This window comes from Rhinolophus sinicus, linkage group LG05 (assembly GCF_036562045.2).
Source record: "Rhinolophus sinicus isolate RSC01 linkage group LG05, ASM3656204v1, whole genome shotgun sequence".
In the NCBI taxonomy this organism is placed as follows: Eukaryota; Metazoa; Chordata; class Mammalia; order Chiroptera; family Rhinolophidae; genus Rhinolophus; species Rhinolophus sinicus.
Genome location: NC_133755.1, coordinates 83,502,668 through 83,519,589, shown reverse-complemented (window position 1 = coordinate 83,519,589; position 16,922 = coordinate 83,502,668). Strand labels below are relative to the sequence as shown.

The following is a 16,922-nucleotide window of genomic DNA, read 5'->3' as shown; positions in this document are numbered from 1 at the left end:
GGTTCTCACAGACGTAGTCTTGTCCTCCCAGCGCTGGCTCCTGAGTCCCCAGTGGGCCCACTGCCCGGAACACACCTGAGCCACGTGCCAGTGATAACAATGCCTTCAGCTGCCCTCGGTTCCAGGGCCCCAGGAAGCCTCTGTCACTGGGAGGGCAGGAACTGCTGGCGGCAGCGCTGGACCAGGTGTGCGAGGCAGACCAAAACTCCAATGGAGTCTTGTTTCTCCTTGGGAGGAGTTGTGCTTGGTCCTGTATGCCCATCTTTGTGGAGTGGGGCCCCCACTGCTCCCAGGTCCTCTCATGTGCTTTGCAAGGTCCTTTGGAAGCCCATGTCCTGTCCAGGACAGCTGCCTTCCATTCAGAGATTGCAAGCACGTTTATGCCGCAGGGCTGTTGCACCTGCTGATCTCCAGCTTGGAACACACGTGGCTCTCCTTCCCTTCCTTCCATCTCAGAGAGGCCTCCCCTGACCAGCCTGAAACGTCACTCTTTAGTCAGTCACCATGCCCTTCGCCCGCTTTGTTTTCTCCACTGAGTGTGCATGCTGACACTTTTCTACATGTTTGGTTATTTACAGCTTGATTTCACCAAGAGAAGGTCAGCTCCATGAGGGCAGACAACTGTCTTGTTCATTGCTGGATCCCCAGGACTTAGAATAAATGAACTGGTGAATGGTCTGTTTTACCATTGTAATTCAGCCAGAGTCTGGTCCTCAACTTCTTTGTCTGCACATTGAGGGCATTAGGCTCAAAGGGTGGCTTTCAAATTAAAATCATCATCATCATCATCACTGGTGTACTTTAAATAAAACGTTAGAAAGAACCACCATGTGAAAGATGGACAATAGCAGGGCTACACTTGTCGGCCCCAGCACTTCAGCGTGTCCTCTCCCTGCTCCCTCGCTCCTGCCTCTCCCTGCCATGTGGAACCCTGGGGCTCCTCAGAACACAGTTTGGAAACTACCAGCCAAAGTGAGGTCCACCACCAACTAGTCACTTCCTCTCCCAAAGTCTAAATACAATCACTTTTAAAATGAAGGCGTTGAACACACTGACCTTCCTTCTGTGACATTCTAGTATTATGTCATAGCCATAACTGTAGATAATTATCTAAGAGCCAGGTAAACCACAAAATAGACATTGCAAAGACAGTTAGTGGCATGCCTGCCAACATCCAGCAATTGTCAGGAGTTTATTGAGCCGCTCTTATTTTGAGGAGCAATTTGTGGGAGCATGGGATGCATAAGATCTCAGATTGCTCAATCAATCTCGTTGATGAAATGAGAAACGACATCTGAGACAATTAAGACAGCATGCCATCAAGTGCTAGAACAGGTGAGTAGATTCTGTGGGCAAACTGGAGGTCATGGAAAGAGCATGCAGTGGCACAAAATGGGAGAGTTCTTGGGAGGCGGTGATATCTCTGGAGAGAAGAAGAGAACGTCATTCTAGGTAGGGGATGCAATGGGTGCTGACGCACTGCCCAGGCTTCCCAGAAGGACTGAGACACTCATGCCCCCAGCTGCCAGGTGGGCAGCCTGCCAGTGGTTCAGTGCTGAGCCCTTTTCCAGCCACAGACTGGACTTGACCTTGTGGTTATGGAGTCATGGTTTGGTCCTAGGCAGAGACAGAGTCTGTCCATCACCATCCTATCAGCAATTATTGTTATTGTGGCAGAGACTGCTAGTTTTTCCCAGTATCCATTCTTTCCTTCTTCCTTAGTAATTGAACCTCCAATTTCTAGGTGGACACATGGCCTCCCAAAATAACTTATATTTCCAGACTCCCCTGCAGTCAGGTGTGGCCATGTGACTAAGTCCTGATCCATGATATGTAAGGTGATGTGATGTGTGTCACCGCCAAGGCCTGCCCTTAAAGGGAAGAGGCGTGACCTCCCCCTACCCTTTGCCGACTAGCTGGAATGTAGACATGGCAGGGAGCCCCCTTGGACCATGAGCAACATGATGGAAGGAACCTGGGACCTTATTCTGTGGAGCCACCATGCCAACTTTGCAGGCCTGGAGCATAAAAATCACATGAGCAAGCAATGCTTTTATGTCTTGTTGAAGCTTCTGCTGTCCTAGCCAATGCAACTACAGTATCAATCCCTTAGTTTGCACAATTTATGTGTAGGGACCACTGCTGGTTCCCAGGGGCAGCCACAGGGACAGGGAGGACGGCATTGTTTTCTCACATTTTACAGTAGCTGAGCTGAGGCTCAGGGTGGCTTGTTCAAGTCACTCACTGCTGAGTACATTCCTGGGACCAGAGGGAAGCGAGGGGTGGAGAGAGTTTGGACTTCAGGGTCAGACCAGCTTTGGTCTGAACCCCAGCTTCTTCCTTACTAAACCCCACTGAAAGACCATATAAGAAAAATGCGTTAGGCTCATAATCTGACTGCAGGGCACTTATGTAACCTTTGTTCTCAGAATCCAGAAAGCCTGCTTTCTAGTCAGTATTCTTTCCCAGGGGATTCTGGTCTCTGAGGCAAGTGCTATTTTAGAGCCAGGTGGCTGTGGGAGCACCAAGGATTTAGGGCCTGATGGGAATCAGGAGAGACTGTCAGAGGAGGTGACGGCCTTGGGGGATGGGGAGACGTAGCAGAGGGAGAGAAGAAAGGAGATGGCATCCCTGGGAGTGGGGACAGCTTGAACAAAGGCACAGAGATAGGACACATCCTGAGACACCGTGAGAGAAGAGCTCCCAATGTCAGCCCTAATCGTAGGCCCCACCCTTTTTTCATATTTCATTGAGAGATTTCTGTGTTTGTCGGGGGAGGTTGAGGCTGGCATTGTTGAGAAGGCAGAGTGAGATGTGCTGGAAAACAATTACTGTTCGAGCTCAAAACAAAATCACCAGGTGAGCTCAGCTGAGAGTTAGCTCAGTCCTTCCATCCCTCCCCTGACCCAGCAGGGGACCACCCACTGGAGCGGGTGGCTGTGCTGTGAGGAGATCAACCAGCCTCGCTCCCCTGGGCTTCTCCTCAGACTCACAGTCCTTATATGCAGAGAGACACATGCTCTGAAACGCTCCCGCAGGAGGAAAGCTGGGTGAGCCTACATGCAGCTTTCTGAGTTTAAAGTTGTTTCCAGATAAAAAATATAAAAAACAAAACAAAGCAGGGTAAGGGGTGTGTAGATGAAACCCAGCTGGTAAGTGCTGATAATGGTTGCAGTTAGATGATGGGTTCATGGGGGTTCATCATATTGTTCTTTCCAATATGTTTGAAATTTTCCCATTAATAACTTATTAACAATTTTAAACTGCATAAGTGTTCATAGCAGCGTTATTCATAATAGCCCAAAGTAAAAACAACCCAAATGTATATCACCTGATGCATGGATAAATAAACTGTGGTTTATTCCATATGTGGTTTATTCTACATATGGAATATTATTTGACGATAAAAAGGAATCAATACTGACATGTGCTACAAGATGGATGAATCTTGAAGCCAGACACGAAAGACCACATATTGTATGATTCTGTTTATATTAAATGTCCAAAATAGGCACAGCTATAGAGACAGAAAGTAGATGAGTGGCTGCCAGGCATTTGGGCGCATGGAGGAATTGAGGGGTGACAGCTAAGGAGTACGGGGTTTCTTTTTGGAGATAATTAAAATGTTCTATAATTGATTGTCATGTTGGGTGGACAACTGCGAATATATTAAAAGCCACTGAATTGTACACTTTAAATGGGTGAATTGTATGATATGTAAATTATATCGCAATAAAGCTGTTTTGAAAATTAACGAAAAAGGGGTGGGAGAGAACATAAAAAAAGAGCCAGGAGGGGCTTTGGGCCAAGGGTTTCTACCACTTCTCTGAAAAATGGATTGGGTGTGGGGATCGGCTAAGGGAAGGAGGTAGGCCAGCCCTTTAACCGAGTTTAGTCTTACTCACTTATGGCCCAGCCAGAGGCCTTCATAGAAAACTAATTATTAATCAGACACAGAATTTTTGTTAATCCAGGACTGTGATGGGCATTTTACAGGTTTCCATGTGAAATGCCTGACCCATTTCCACTGCCTGGTCATCTTTGGGAGATACTACATCTTAGTGTTACAAAGCACACTGGGTCTCAACCATGGGCACACGTTGGAATCCCCTGAGTGCCCGGATTCCACCTCCAGAGATCCTGATTTAATTTGTTTGGAAGAAGCATAGGCAATGAACATTTTAAAAGGTCCCCGAGTGATTTGAATGTGCAGCCGAGATTGAGGATCATTGATTTAATGAAGATTTCTGTTTTTTATAGACCAGTCTAGCATATCAAAACTACGGCAGAGAGGATAGTAAATAGTCAGTCTATCATGAAACTTTTCTTTTAGATTTATGTTAACACTGGGTCACAATATAAAAAAATACTTCTCAGGCGGCCAGTTGGTTCAGTTGGTTAGAGTGCAGCCCTCATAGCACCAGGGTCGCCGGTTTGATTCCCACATGGGCCACTGTGAGCTGCGCCCTCCACAACTAGATTGAAAACAACGACTTGACTTGGAGCTGATGGGTCCTGGAAAAACACACTGTTCCCCAATAAACTTTTTAAAAAAACTTGCTTAAAAATACTTCTCACTGTGGGTTTCAGTCCAGGAACCTGGAGACCTCAGGTTTCTAGGGCCTTTTACTCACCACACTAAATGAAAAGGACCCATTAGAGCAGTGACCAGGCACGGGGGGCAGCTGCTCCCCTTCTCCGGAACGGCCCCTTCCATGTTGGACAACTCTTGCTGAGCCAGAAGCCGCCTCTCAGGCACTGACATTAAGCCCGGACACCAGTCAGCCTGCACACTTCACTGCCCCCGGATGGCATCACATCCCCACTGCGTGACTATATTTGTTGTCATGCCAAGTCCTCGCTAGAAGCCGAGGCTCCTGCCCAACCTGTTCCTACCTGTCAAACTTCTACTCACCTTTCAAGCACTAGCTCAAATGCCCCTTCCATGAGACCTTCCACGACTGGAGGCGTTTGTCCCTCCCTTTGCACTCCTGTGCATTTTAATTTTCTAACATCCAGTTGGAATTTCCTTGTATTATGATTACCTGGTGGATGCCTTTGAGTTTGAGTTGACTGTAAGCTCCTTGAGGGCAAGGACAGAGTGTCATTCTGTATTATATCTCTATCCTCTGCAGAGGCTTGTGCATGCTCAACAAACCCTTGTTGAATGAATGAATGAATTAATGAATGAATGAATGAAGGAAGGAAGGAAGGATTGGCTTGTGATGCAATTTTTATAGGGAGAAAGGTGCCAAAGTAGTAGTATAAGTGGGGTGGGGTTTTAAGTCCGCCAAATCCTCTTTCTATGATAAGAAAAAAATTTATTTTTCAATATATATGCAAGTGAAGATTTGAGGCAAGTTCCCAGCCCCACTTCTGACCAGATTGGAAATCCTGAATCACCCACTGGTTGTCATGGAGACCATCTCTTCTCAGAGGAATGAATGAATGAACAAATGTTTACTGCATTTCTAATAAAAAGCAGGCACTGTGTTAAGTGCTTTTACAAACATGTTTATATGCCCCCAAATTGGCCCTATCACAGAGCTAGCCACCCATCTCTAGAAGATGAATCCACTGCTGCCTCAGCTTTCACAGGAACAAAACACACACTCTCAGGATAGAAACCCAAGGCTGGAAATGAGAAAAGCCCTGGGGGCCATGTGTTGAAGAATTTTTAAAAAAGAGAAAAACCTCTGGTTATAAGCAGATAGTGTGATTGTTTACACAGAAAATATGAGTTAATCTACCAACAAACTTTTAGAACTATTAAGAAGGGTCGACAAGCTTGCTCAAAACAAAATTAATATGCCAAAAACGTCAACATACCTTTATGTCAGCAATAATCAATTAGCTTAGAAAATGCCATAGAAAAAAGATCCCATTCTCCATAGCAACAAAAACTAATATATCTATAAAACACATACAAAATCTTTATTGAAGGACAAAAATGTCCAGAAGAAATAGAACGATAGACACTGTTAATAAATGGAAAGATGTCATTTCAACCAAAATCCCAACAGAGCTTTTCACATGGGGGAAACAAGGGTCAAGAATAACAGAGGAAATATTCGAAGAAGAAATTGGAACAGGAGAAGGATTGCGTTATATGATGTGCCCCTTATTATAAGGCTCTAGTGATTAAAACAGCGCGATGTGGTGCAGAAGTAGAAAAATTAGCCAATGGAAGAGAAGAAAGATTCCCGGGACAGACTCTTGAGAATCCAGGAACTTGAATAAGCCAGAGGCAGCATTTCAAACAAGTGTGGAAAGAGCTGCCTATAAATGATGTGAGATAATTGGTTAGCACATGGCAAAATCATTAAAAACCTATGTTTCTACCTCAAACTAGCCGTAAAATAAATTCCAGGTAGATTAACCTAAATCTGAAAGAACAAAATTTTAAAACTTTTGAAAAAAAGAAATATAGAAGAAATCATTGTAACAAAGTAAAAATATTAAAAAACAGAAATTGTAAGAGGAAAGATTGATACAATTGACTCATTAAAATTGAAATTTTCTGAATGACAGGAGACATCATAAACAAAATGAAAGGACAAGCCATGGAGTGAAATAAGACAGCTGCGATGTCTGTAACTGACAGACGATTAGTGTACAAACTACAGAAAGACCATCTACAAATTAAATTAGAAAAATGGGAAAAGGTCCTGAGCAGGCACATTATAGTAGAGGAAACACAAATGGTCAATGTATAATGCATAGAGATGCTTAACGTCACTAGTAATTAGGATATGCAGATTAAATTAAAACTAGATTGAATTAAAACTGTACAGTAGGACAGTACCAGGGGTTGATGACATTGTGGGGAAATTCATGGTTAAATTGGCACAACTACTTTGGAGAGTCATTAAGCCAAGCCTGGTATAGTTAACGTGATGCCTGCCCAAGGGAAACGTTCCATGTGGACATAGCAGACAGACAAGGATGCCCATTGCAGTGTTATTTATAACGACAAAAACTTGGCCGTGTCCATTGACGGAATGGCTAAATGAACCGTGATTTATACCGGGGGTGCCAAAAAAATGTAGACAAGTGGACACCTTGGTCAGTGCTGCTCAAACAGTAGTTCCCCGTAATCAGAAGTGTCTGGGCGCTGATGGTAACCACTTTGAGCACCTCTTGTAACTGCAGACGTCAGACATGACTTGTAGTCATCTTTTGTTATCGGTATATACTGAGTATTACAATTTTAATACAGTTTTCCTTTCTTAAAATGTGTAGACATTTTTTGGCATCCTCTGTATAGTCTTAATGGAATATATGCTGAAAGAGGTAAAAAGCCTTGAATAATGTCAGGAGACTGAGTCCTGGTTCTTGTTCTGCTTCTAACTGATGATGGGACGTACCATAAGTCACTTGTCCCTCGGTGTAGAATGGTGTCCCCGTATTCTCGTGGCTCCCTCCCTTACTTCCTATATAGGTCTGTGTGCAAACCCCACCTTCTCAGAGAGATCTCCCTGACCCCACCATTTATACAACCGGCATCTACACCCCGACACTCCTTTTTCAAGAAGCAGAATGATTTAAAGGGTGAGTGTGTAGACTCTGCCCAGACTTGGTTCAAATCCCAGCTTTACCGAGAACTGTTTGTACGACCTTCGACAAAATTGTTTAAGCTTTCTGTGACTCAGTTTCCTCCTCTATAAAATGGAGATAATAATAGTTTTCACCTCAGAGGGTTGTTGTGCGGACTGAATGAGCTCGCACCCCAAAGACTTAGAACGGTGCCTGACATAAAGGGAAGCACTAGTTTATAGTAAATTACATGGCAGTTAAAATGAATGAAGTAGCCTGGAGTGACATGGGGACGTCTCACAGACTGGCTGCTGAGTGAAAAGAGGGGGTCCCACACACATCTCACCCCCCACCCGAACGTCTCTCCTTTAATCACACAATCCAGTCCGTAGTCACACCCACAATTAAGTGTCCCTTTCACGAGTTTTAGTTCCTCTCTCCTGCTGTCCATGCCCATCAGCCTGGCCACGTAGGTTTGGGCAGTATTCATTGAGTCGAGTTAATTCTGAAAAGCCCTTGAACGCCCAAGAATGAAGACACCACTGACTCTCTCAGGTAGTTATTTTAAGAAGTTGAAATAAAGATGTGAGGAGGGTGGGGGCAGTGGAGCAGGTGAGTGACCTGCATCCAGAAAGGGAGAGAATCCCAGAGGCAGGGTCTCCACAAGCAGGAATCCTGGAAGCCCACAACGAAGGATGGGGGCTGTCCCCCCAACCCATTCTGGAGGCCTGTCCTAGGGTCCGTTGGGTGACTGAAGCATCAACTGCCACATTCACAGGGAACTCTGTGCATAACAAAAGACCTAGAAGGATCCAAGGAGAGCCCTTAGCCCTGGTGACAGAAGGGAGAGTAGGATTGGGGACGAGGGGGCTGGGGGGGTCAGCGGAGAGGTTTTTTACTCAATATACTTTTGCATTGCTTGTATTTTGTACAGTGAGAAAGAATTTGTTTGTTGAAAAGAAAAATTATCTTGCAAACCAGAGGTACTTAGTGCACGGGCATTACTATTATCCTTTACAACAAAGAAAAAGATCTCCCACCAGCACACAGGCCCCGGTCCCCAGGCAGGAAAGTGCCCCAGGCACCCCTTCCTCGCACACTGCAGCTGGCCCTTCAGCAAGTCTCCTAGGCTCTCCCTTCAAAGTACATCCTGAATCCAGTGCTTCTCACCTCCCTCACCGCCCAGCCTCCCGCTGTGCTCATCAGTGGCCTAGATCTACAAAAGCCTCCTTGTTTCTACCTAAGAATTAGGTGCTAGTAGAATCTCCACTTTACAGATGCAGAAACTGAGGCACAGAGCCTTCAGTAATTCACCCAAGTCTACTTACTGTGAAATGGCAGAGCTGGGATCAGCCCCAAGTGGAGTGTGTGCTCTCAGCCCCCCCCCCCCCACTTCCTCCCTCATAGCCTGTCTGGGCCCCCACTTCTCTCGGAGTGGAATCAGAGCGTGCAAATGTCCTTTTCTCTCACCTCACTCAGATCTCTGCTTGGATGTCAGCTCCTGCAGAAGGGCTTTCCTGGCCACCCTTTCTAGAATATCCCCCGCTTTATTCTCTGACCCTCTTCTGCAGTAATTTCATTCATAGATCTTACTTCCCGATGTGAAATCAGAAGGTTACTGGTTTGATGTTTTTTAAGTGGCTCCTGCCCCTAGAATGTCTGCTCCCTGAGGACAGGGCTTTGTCCTCAGTGCCTGGAGCAGGGCCTGGCACAGAACAGCAGCACAGTAAGTGAACCAATGAGCCCAGGCAGCCCGTGTGGACGTTGGGCGTCTCTGGGACCAGGTCTAGGCCTGCTGTCTGGGGCTGCTAGGAATGCATCTGCCCCCTGGGTCCACAGTGTGGCCCCATCCTTCTCTCCGGGACCCCTGGACTAGCAAGGCAGAAGGTGACACGAGAGAGTCCATGTCCTTCCCAGCTTCCTCCCCTCCCGCTGGCTTTCACCTCTCCAGCCATCTGAAAGCGGGTCTGACAAATCTATCCCCACCAAGGTGACAAAGACAGGAAGTACTGACCTTGCCAAGGATATCTGCATTTTGGACAAGGCCCAGGCAGAACATTTCAACCCCGTGTCTGACTGTGTCATGGTGTAACTTCCGAGACCAGGATGTTTGAGGGGGATCCTGCCTTTCCTTCACCCAGGTCCCAGGACACAGGGCACCACAGGGAGGAGCATCAAGGGACAGGGAGTGATAGGTCCAAGTCACCTGGTAGGTCAGAGACAGAGGCCTGGCAGACACCAGCCTCAAACGGCGTAGCCTCCCGCTGTCCCATTTGATCCACCTCATCCTTTCCTGCTGCCCAGAAGGCCTGGCTTTACTCCCGAAAGCACCCCCCAGCAATCCTGAGGCTCCACTTCGGGGAGTTGCCCCCAGAAGCTCCCCAGGGAACCCAGAACAGTGGCCTTACCCATCTCAATCCCGCAGATGACCAGGGCTGCAATCACGGCGCCTGCCGAGGTCCCCGCAAAGCGATGTGCTGTGTCCAGCATCCGAGGGGCCAGGTCCCGCAGAGCATCCACGGCCCCTGCCTGGTAGAAGGACAGGAAGCCGCTGCCGGAGAAGGAGATGGAATGAGGGGTGTCTGGGTCCCCCTTGAACACCTGTTCTTCCATCTCCTCAGCCTGGGGCCTCCCGTGGTGGGGAGCAGTCACCCCTCAGCCTCAGCACGGCCTGCTGGAGCTGGCGCCGGCCTCCTGTTGGAACTCGCTGCCAAGCTTCCTTGCCAGCCAGGAGCCTGGAATGTGGCTGTGTCTTCCCGGTCAGCTGGGGCACCCACAGCTGGCTCAGGTAGGCAGTGCCTGGGCCTGTTGAGCTCTGCCAGGAGGCAGCCCCAAAGGCTGGTAAAGGGCCCCAGGCCCAGAACGAGGTGCAGAAGTTCTCCCGGATGTGTGAGCAGCGTCTGGTCCTGCGAGGGCCCCCCTGGCTTCATTGCTTGGCGAGACTCATCTTCAGCACAGAGTCCTCAGCCCTCCGCCCATGCTGGGTACACCTAGGGGCACACGCGGCTGCCATGCCGGGCCCGGCCCAAAGATGCAGGTACTGCTCAGCCCTCAGAAGACTTCACATACTGAGTTGCAAAACTTCCGCCGATGGTTATCATAGGGTGCCTCTCTCCCTGACGCGCCTTGGCAGTAAAGGAATGAAATGCTGGCCTCCCTCCAGGAGGCTGTGTCCCTCCCTGCAGTGGCAGGGCTGGCAAATTGGCTCTGGGTTTTGAAGGGGACACACTCCCACCACCTCTGGCCCTGCAGTTTCACCCCTCCCTGGGCTCCTTCTCCAGGTGGCGTGTTGCACCATTGTTTTTATTTGCTCTTACGTAAGCTCCCTTTGCTTATTCACCTGTTTGTTCACATGCACAATTGGCCACAGGCACAATTATAAAGGAAGACAAGTGTGGCTTCAGGGACCCCACCCATCCCCTCCTCTCCATCCTCACCATCTTTTCTCCCTGGCCCTTCACTGACCCAATGACCCTGAGTCAAGTGCCCTCTGACCAAACACCAAACCTTCATGCTATCTCCTATGTGTTTGGGAAGAAATCCATCTGAAATCTAGCTCATTCTAAGTGTTCAGGGCTTCGTGTTGTATATTCTTCCTACCGTGAAATTAGAGGTTTGAGATAGCCCTATTTAACCCCAAGAATGAACTGCTTGGGAGACCAGATGTGGGGGCACCAGGATCAGGGCAGACATGTTTTGGAGCCTAGAGGAGAGGGAGGTGGTGTACGGAGACCAGGGTAGCCCCAGGGCACCGGTCACTCCCCCTCGGGAGCTGTGCTGTGTGGCCCTGGAGAGGAGGGTCTTCCTCACAGCCTATGAACTTCACAGCCAAGTGGCAAGTTCACCTCATACCATCTGGAGGCAGGACCAGAGTTACAATTGAGACGCCAAACCCCCTGCCCAATGGTCAGTCCGGCTCTGTACTCTGTTAGGATGTGATATCAATGCCTCTCCCATCCCAGGGAGCTCCACCAACTGCTGGCCTCACCGATCCATATTGGAATTCCACAATGAGGGCCATGTCCAGTATGCAGGTAGGAGGGAATTCTGTCTCTTGGGTTGGTAGTTCCAGGTATAGAATTGCCTCCCTGTGAAAAGAGGCCTTTTAATTAAATATGTGTGTAACAGAAAGTGTGTGTATGTGTATGTGTGTGTGTACGCACATACATGCAGAGATTTGAGGCTTACCACTGGGGTGGAGGGTGGGGTGTACCAGGGTGGAGTCCAATCAGCATTTGGAGCACTGAGATCCTGCCTCCTTCGTGGGAAATCAGGTCAGCTACACTGAGTGCGCACCCAGCTCTGTGTCGGGGGCCCTTGGGCACTGTCGTGAGTGGCAGCACTCTCCCGTAACCCAGACACTTCCAGGCCTCTTGGGAGCAAGACAAGCAGATGTGAAATAAGCAGAGCACCAGACAAGGTAGTCTATAATTAAGTACCAGATTGTGAAGGGCTGCGATTCCTGCCAGAAAAGTTGAGAGAGGAGGGTGAGCAGTGTGGGCTGGAACCATCGGCAAAGCTACGCGGTAGAGCTGTGGGTTGGGGGATTCCAAGAAGCTGTAGAGAAGAGGAGGGGTACTGTGGCAAGGCACAGGTCAAGCTGCTTACAGAGGAGGGCATGGGCGTGATGGGTAGTAACACCAGAGAAGGACTTCGGATCAGACAGGCATGGGTTGAATCCCAGCTCTGCTATTTACAGGCAATGTGACCTGTGTAACCTCTCCAGGCCTCAGTTTTCATCATTTATAAAAGGGCCAATAATACCTATGCCACACAGAAGTTGTAAAGGTTAAAGATATGACTGTAAAATGCCTCACATGTGGTATGTGTATTATTATTAAAGGGAAGTAAGGGCCAAGGCTTCTGGAACAGATGGACCAGGGAGATAGAGTGGAACAGAAAAGTGGGGTCGGAAGAGGAAATCTTTATCCATTTTTGACATTCAGGAGGAGCTGGAAGATTGTCAAGCAGGAGAATCCTGAAAGGGCAACGAATCCGGGGCTGGAGGACGAGGGAGGAGGATAGTGCTGCATCCTCCTAGGGATGTAGGTGGCTGGGCCAGGGCGGTGCCTGAAGGAAGACACGTTAATGGTTAATGAAGCCACTGCTGCAGAGACTCTCAGGACCAATCTGGAAGGGCAGGATGAGTCATGGCTGATGCCTCATTTTCAGCCTGGAGGCTGGGAGGGTGGGGCTGCCTTTTGCTGAGGTGGGGAAACTGGGTGGAGGAGGAGTTAACTTTAAGATGAGTCTGAGGTGACAGCAAGACATTGGAGCTGGGTGGGAGGGGACAGTTGGGGGAGGGACTCCTGAGAGGGGGACAGAGACCCCTGCCAGTGAGGCAGCAGAGAAGGGTAACCAGCTGGAGGTGGGCACAGGGTCATGTTGAAGGAAGACAACCTTGGACAAGTATTCTCGTTCCATGTCATCTCACTGCTCCCAGTGAAACAGGAAGCAAGCCCACCTTGCTCTACAAGGGCTTTCGGGGGCTCGAGAAGCCTGGGGGCCCCCACCTTTTCAAGGACAGCGCCTTGTCCTGACATGGCCCCTGGCACCCCCACTCCTCAGGTCTGGCTGTCAGATTAGGCCACAGTGTTCGCTGAGAACATATTCTTCAGTTCTGTGGGGACGGAGACAATGGAGACCACAGCAGGTGCAGCACAGCTTCTCTGCAAACAAGTGAACTAGAAATTCACGACTGCAGATGAGAAGGTCCCACAGGAGCTGTTAACGTGTTCACCGAGCGCTGCCCCTGGCAGAGTGCTCTGCACATCTGACCACAGGGCCACAGGGCTCACCTGTCCTGTGCCTCGATATTAAACAATTGAGAAGGTTCGTTTCATTTCCCCTTGTTCCTGACATCATACCTAAAGCCCTAAGAATTTCAAGTGGATGACATCATGGAAGGAACACGTTCCAACATTTCTGCATTTAATTTTTAAAGTCAGCTTACAATCCTCTAAAGTGTTTCAAACTAAGTTAACCCTGCTCGTGTGAATCATCAGCCCCTGAGAAAGTCACATGCAAGAAACTGAGACTGCTTGTCACATACAATTCCGACAGGACAACCCAAAATGAATTTATAAAAGAACGCAGAGTTTCCATAAGTGTAAGGTAAATGAAGTCTCCTAGGGCACATCTCATCTGGATTTCGGGTTAGTCTTTTCATTGATATGCACCACCCTCTGCTTAAATCTTATAAAATGTTTATTTAGAGAAGATCCTGGTTGCTACTTGATGTGAGAGTGTATGAAGGTCACAGCATTGCCCATGAGTAGTCTTGCCGATAATATTTAACCTGAATCTGACTGAGGTCTAACTTCCAGTTTACTTTCAGTGCATACAGAGTATGAAGGAACAAGTAAAATGATGCCCTGGGAAAACAACCAGACAAACTGAAACTTCAGGAAGTGCTGGCAGATACTATTGTTGCTACACAGCTGACATTCCCAGCCCACTTCCCTACAAATCAGCTGAAAGACCCAATACTCTATTTCCCAGCATCCCTTGCAGCTAGGTAGAGGAGATTATGAGACCCAGTTCTGCCTGATGAGAAGTAAGGAGAAATCTGCTGGGTGACTTCTAAGATTTTCCTCTTTGGTAAAAGAAGAAAGGTACATAAAGAGAGCCCCTTTCTCCCCATCCTCCTTTCTTCCTGCCTGAGATGCTGTCCTGTGTTTGCAGCTATGGCGGCCCTCTTGTACCCATTAGGGGAAACATAGCAGATACACTGCCTGTATTAGTTATCTATTGCTGTATCACCAATTACCTAAAAATTAATACCTTGCTATAACATTTATTATCTCACACAATTTCTGAGGATTAGGAACCCAGAAACGTCTTAGCTGGGTAGTCCCGGCCCAGGGCCTCTCAGTAGTCAAGCTGATACAAGGATTCCAGTCATTTCAAGGGTCCCTGCAGTGGAAGAATCCACTTCCAAACACACTCTCATGGTTGTTGGTCGGCATCAGTTCTTAACTGGCTGTTGATAGAAAGTTTCAGTGCCTCGCCACATGGGCCTCTCCATTGGGCTGCTCACAAGATGACAGCTTGCCTTTCCCAGATTAAAAGAAGTAATGGAGTAAAAGAGAGTGAAAGAGAGTGGTGGGGAGAAAGAGAGAGAGAGAGAGAGAGAGAGAGAGAGAGAGAGAACCCAAGATGGAAGTCATAGTCTTTTTATAACTTAACCTCAGCCCTTCTGCCATATTCACACCCCTCTCACATTTACCAGGGCCGAGGCCACACAGACAATCCTGGTAAAATGTGGAAGGGGTGTGCATAACAGAAGGTGGGGATCTTTAAGGGCCAATTTAGAGGCTGGCTACTAGCCAGAAGAGAAAGAAAGAAAGAGCCTGGGTCCTTGAGGAGATTGTGGAGTGACTATACCAACCACCAAACCATCTGTACCCTTCCTGTTACATCAAATAATTGAATGTCTTTATTGTTTAAGCCATTGATCATTTGATATTTGCTGCTGAAAACCTCATGATTAATGCAAGGACTATTACATATTTCTAGTAAAATGTAGAAATATCATCTTGATAAGAACAAATAAAATGCCCTTTGCTTTTAGTAAAAAGAAAAGAAATACTTTAAGGTGTAGATAATTTGTTATTATAGGTGAAATAATTCTGATTCATGAAGATTCTGAAAAATTTAATCTGAAAAAATTTCAGAAAATTTTTATTATACTTTTTAGAACTTGTTTAACAACTATTAGTTTTGTTAGAAGAAAAATAATATTTTTGTCTTCCTTATTCCTCCTGAAAAATAAAGTGGGTTCTGCTAATTAATTGAACAGCTTCCAATATGCCTTTTGAGATATGTGATGTAATTTTTGAATACTTGATAAACATATAGGTATATCCTTTGTGAGATACAAGTGTTTACACCTTTTCTAAAAAGTCGGCAATTTTTAAAAATAAAACTTAAGGAGAGAGGAGAAAACTTGACACACCTGAGATGGAGACAGAGCTGGCTGGCATTCTTTCATGTTGTCCTTTTATATGACTTTGAATTCATTCATGCAGCCTAAGTCATGTCTTCTTCTCATTATGACTTGGCTCAAACATACAGTAAAGTATCAAAACTAGAACAGCAAATATCCATGTACCTACCAGGCAGATTGAACAAATCTTAACATTTCATCACATCTAGGTCAAATATTTGTTTGGTTTTCAGAGAAATAAAACATCACAGATAGAGGTGAAAAAGAAATGGAGCATCACAGATGGAGATGAAACCTCTCTGGAACTCTTCCCTAATCTTACCCCCGCCCTCCCTCCCATGGGAAACCATGTCCTAGATTGGAGAGAATCTTTTCCTTCCATGTTTTCATATTTTTGTTATATGAATATGTTTTATTAACAATACACGGTATTGTTTTATAAATATGTTTACATTTCATGTAAGCGAATGCATTGCTATGTTCCATAATTTGCCATTTTCGTTCAGTGTTGTGGTACATGGCTCTAGGCTTTTCCATTTTACTCCTTTTGGTAACCTATTATGAGACCATGGGACAATGTATTCATCATTCTCTTACTGACACGTTTGCGTTGTGGGACGTTTGAGTTGTTTCCAACGTTTCACTATAACCCACCAGCCTTGTATGCAGCTCCCTCTGCATCATACAGGAATTCGTCAGTTCACAATGTGGGTGTGTCCGTTGTACCCACGAGATTTTAATTTATGGAGGTGATTAAGTGACGACGTGATTTGGAGAAGTTAATGCCATGGAAAGATTTTGATGACTTCCGTTTCTGGAGACAAGGAGGCATGCCATGGCACGTGGGACCACGTGGGGCAGCACCAGGTCTGGGCAGGAGGCAGAAGGGATGAGGGGAAAGCATGTCCCAGAGTCTTCACCGTGTTTCCTGCAAGAAAGGCAAGGCAGGGCAGAGGAAATGGCTTAGTTTTGCTGGAATCAGCCTAGTGTGGCTGCTTTGAATAATATCAGCTGGCTCTGGACTATCGGGGTGGTCTCTCGTTGTCTGGTACCTGGCCCTGGATGACTGGGGCAGAGCAATATTGACGCCTGTAGTATAGGCACCAGGCTGCCTGTAGTATAGGAGCCAGATGAGGAGGAGGTTCAGAGGAGGGCTCTGGATTGGTTAGTGTGCATATGAAAAGGATGCTCCCAGCCCTTTGCTGTCTCTAGGAATTGGCTAGCCCGGGGAGGGCAGGCTCTCCCCAGTCAGGGAGCCCACACATGGCGGAGCATCAAGAATATACAAAACAAGCAACTATATTTCATGCAGTAGGGCCCTCCTTCAACTTCACTAGGTGTTGTCAAGTTGCTCTCTAGATTGGTCGTGCCAGTTTACACTTCCACTGAGAGTTTATAAGAGATCGACTCGCGTTGCTTCTCTTGGTGTTACCAGAAT

The 16,922-nt window shown here is 47.1% G+C and overlaps 1 protein-coding gene across 2 annotated transcripts in view; it reads right to left on the bottom strand.

Moving 5' to 3' along the window:
- Window positions 1-10,795, bottom strand: part of PNPLA1 (patatin like domain 1, omega-hydroxyceramide transacylase) — a 43,317-nt gene extending 32,522 nt beyond the window's left edge. For both annotated transcript variants that reach the window (XM_074332861.1, XM_074332862.1), the window contains exon 1: window positions 9,945-10,795. In XM_074332861.1, coding sequence (XP_074188962.1) covers window positions 9,945-10,149 — 205 coding nt within the window. In that variant the 5' untranslated portion in view covers window positions 10,150-10,795. The remainder of the gene's footprint in view (window positions 1-9,944) is intronic.
- Between the last annotated feature and the right edge of the window lie 6,127 nt (window positions 10,796-16,922).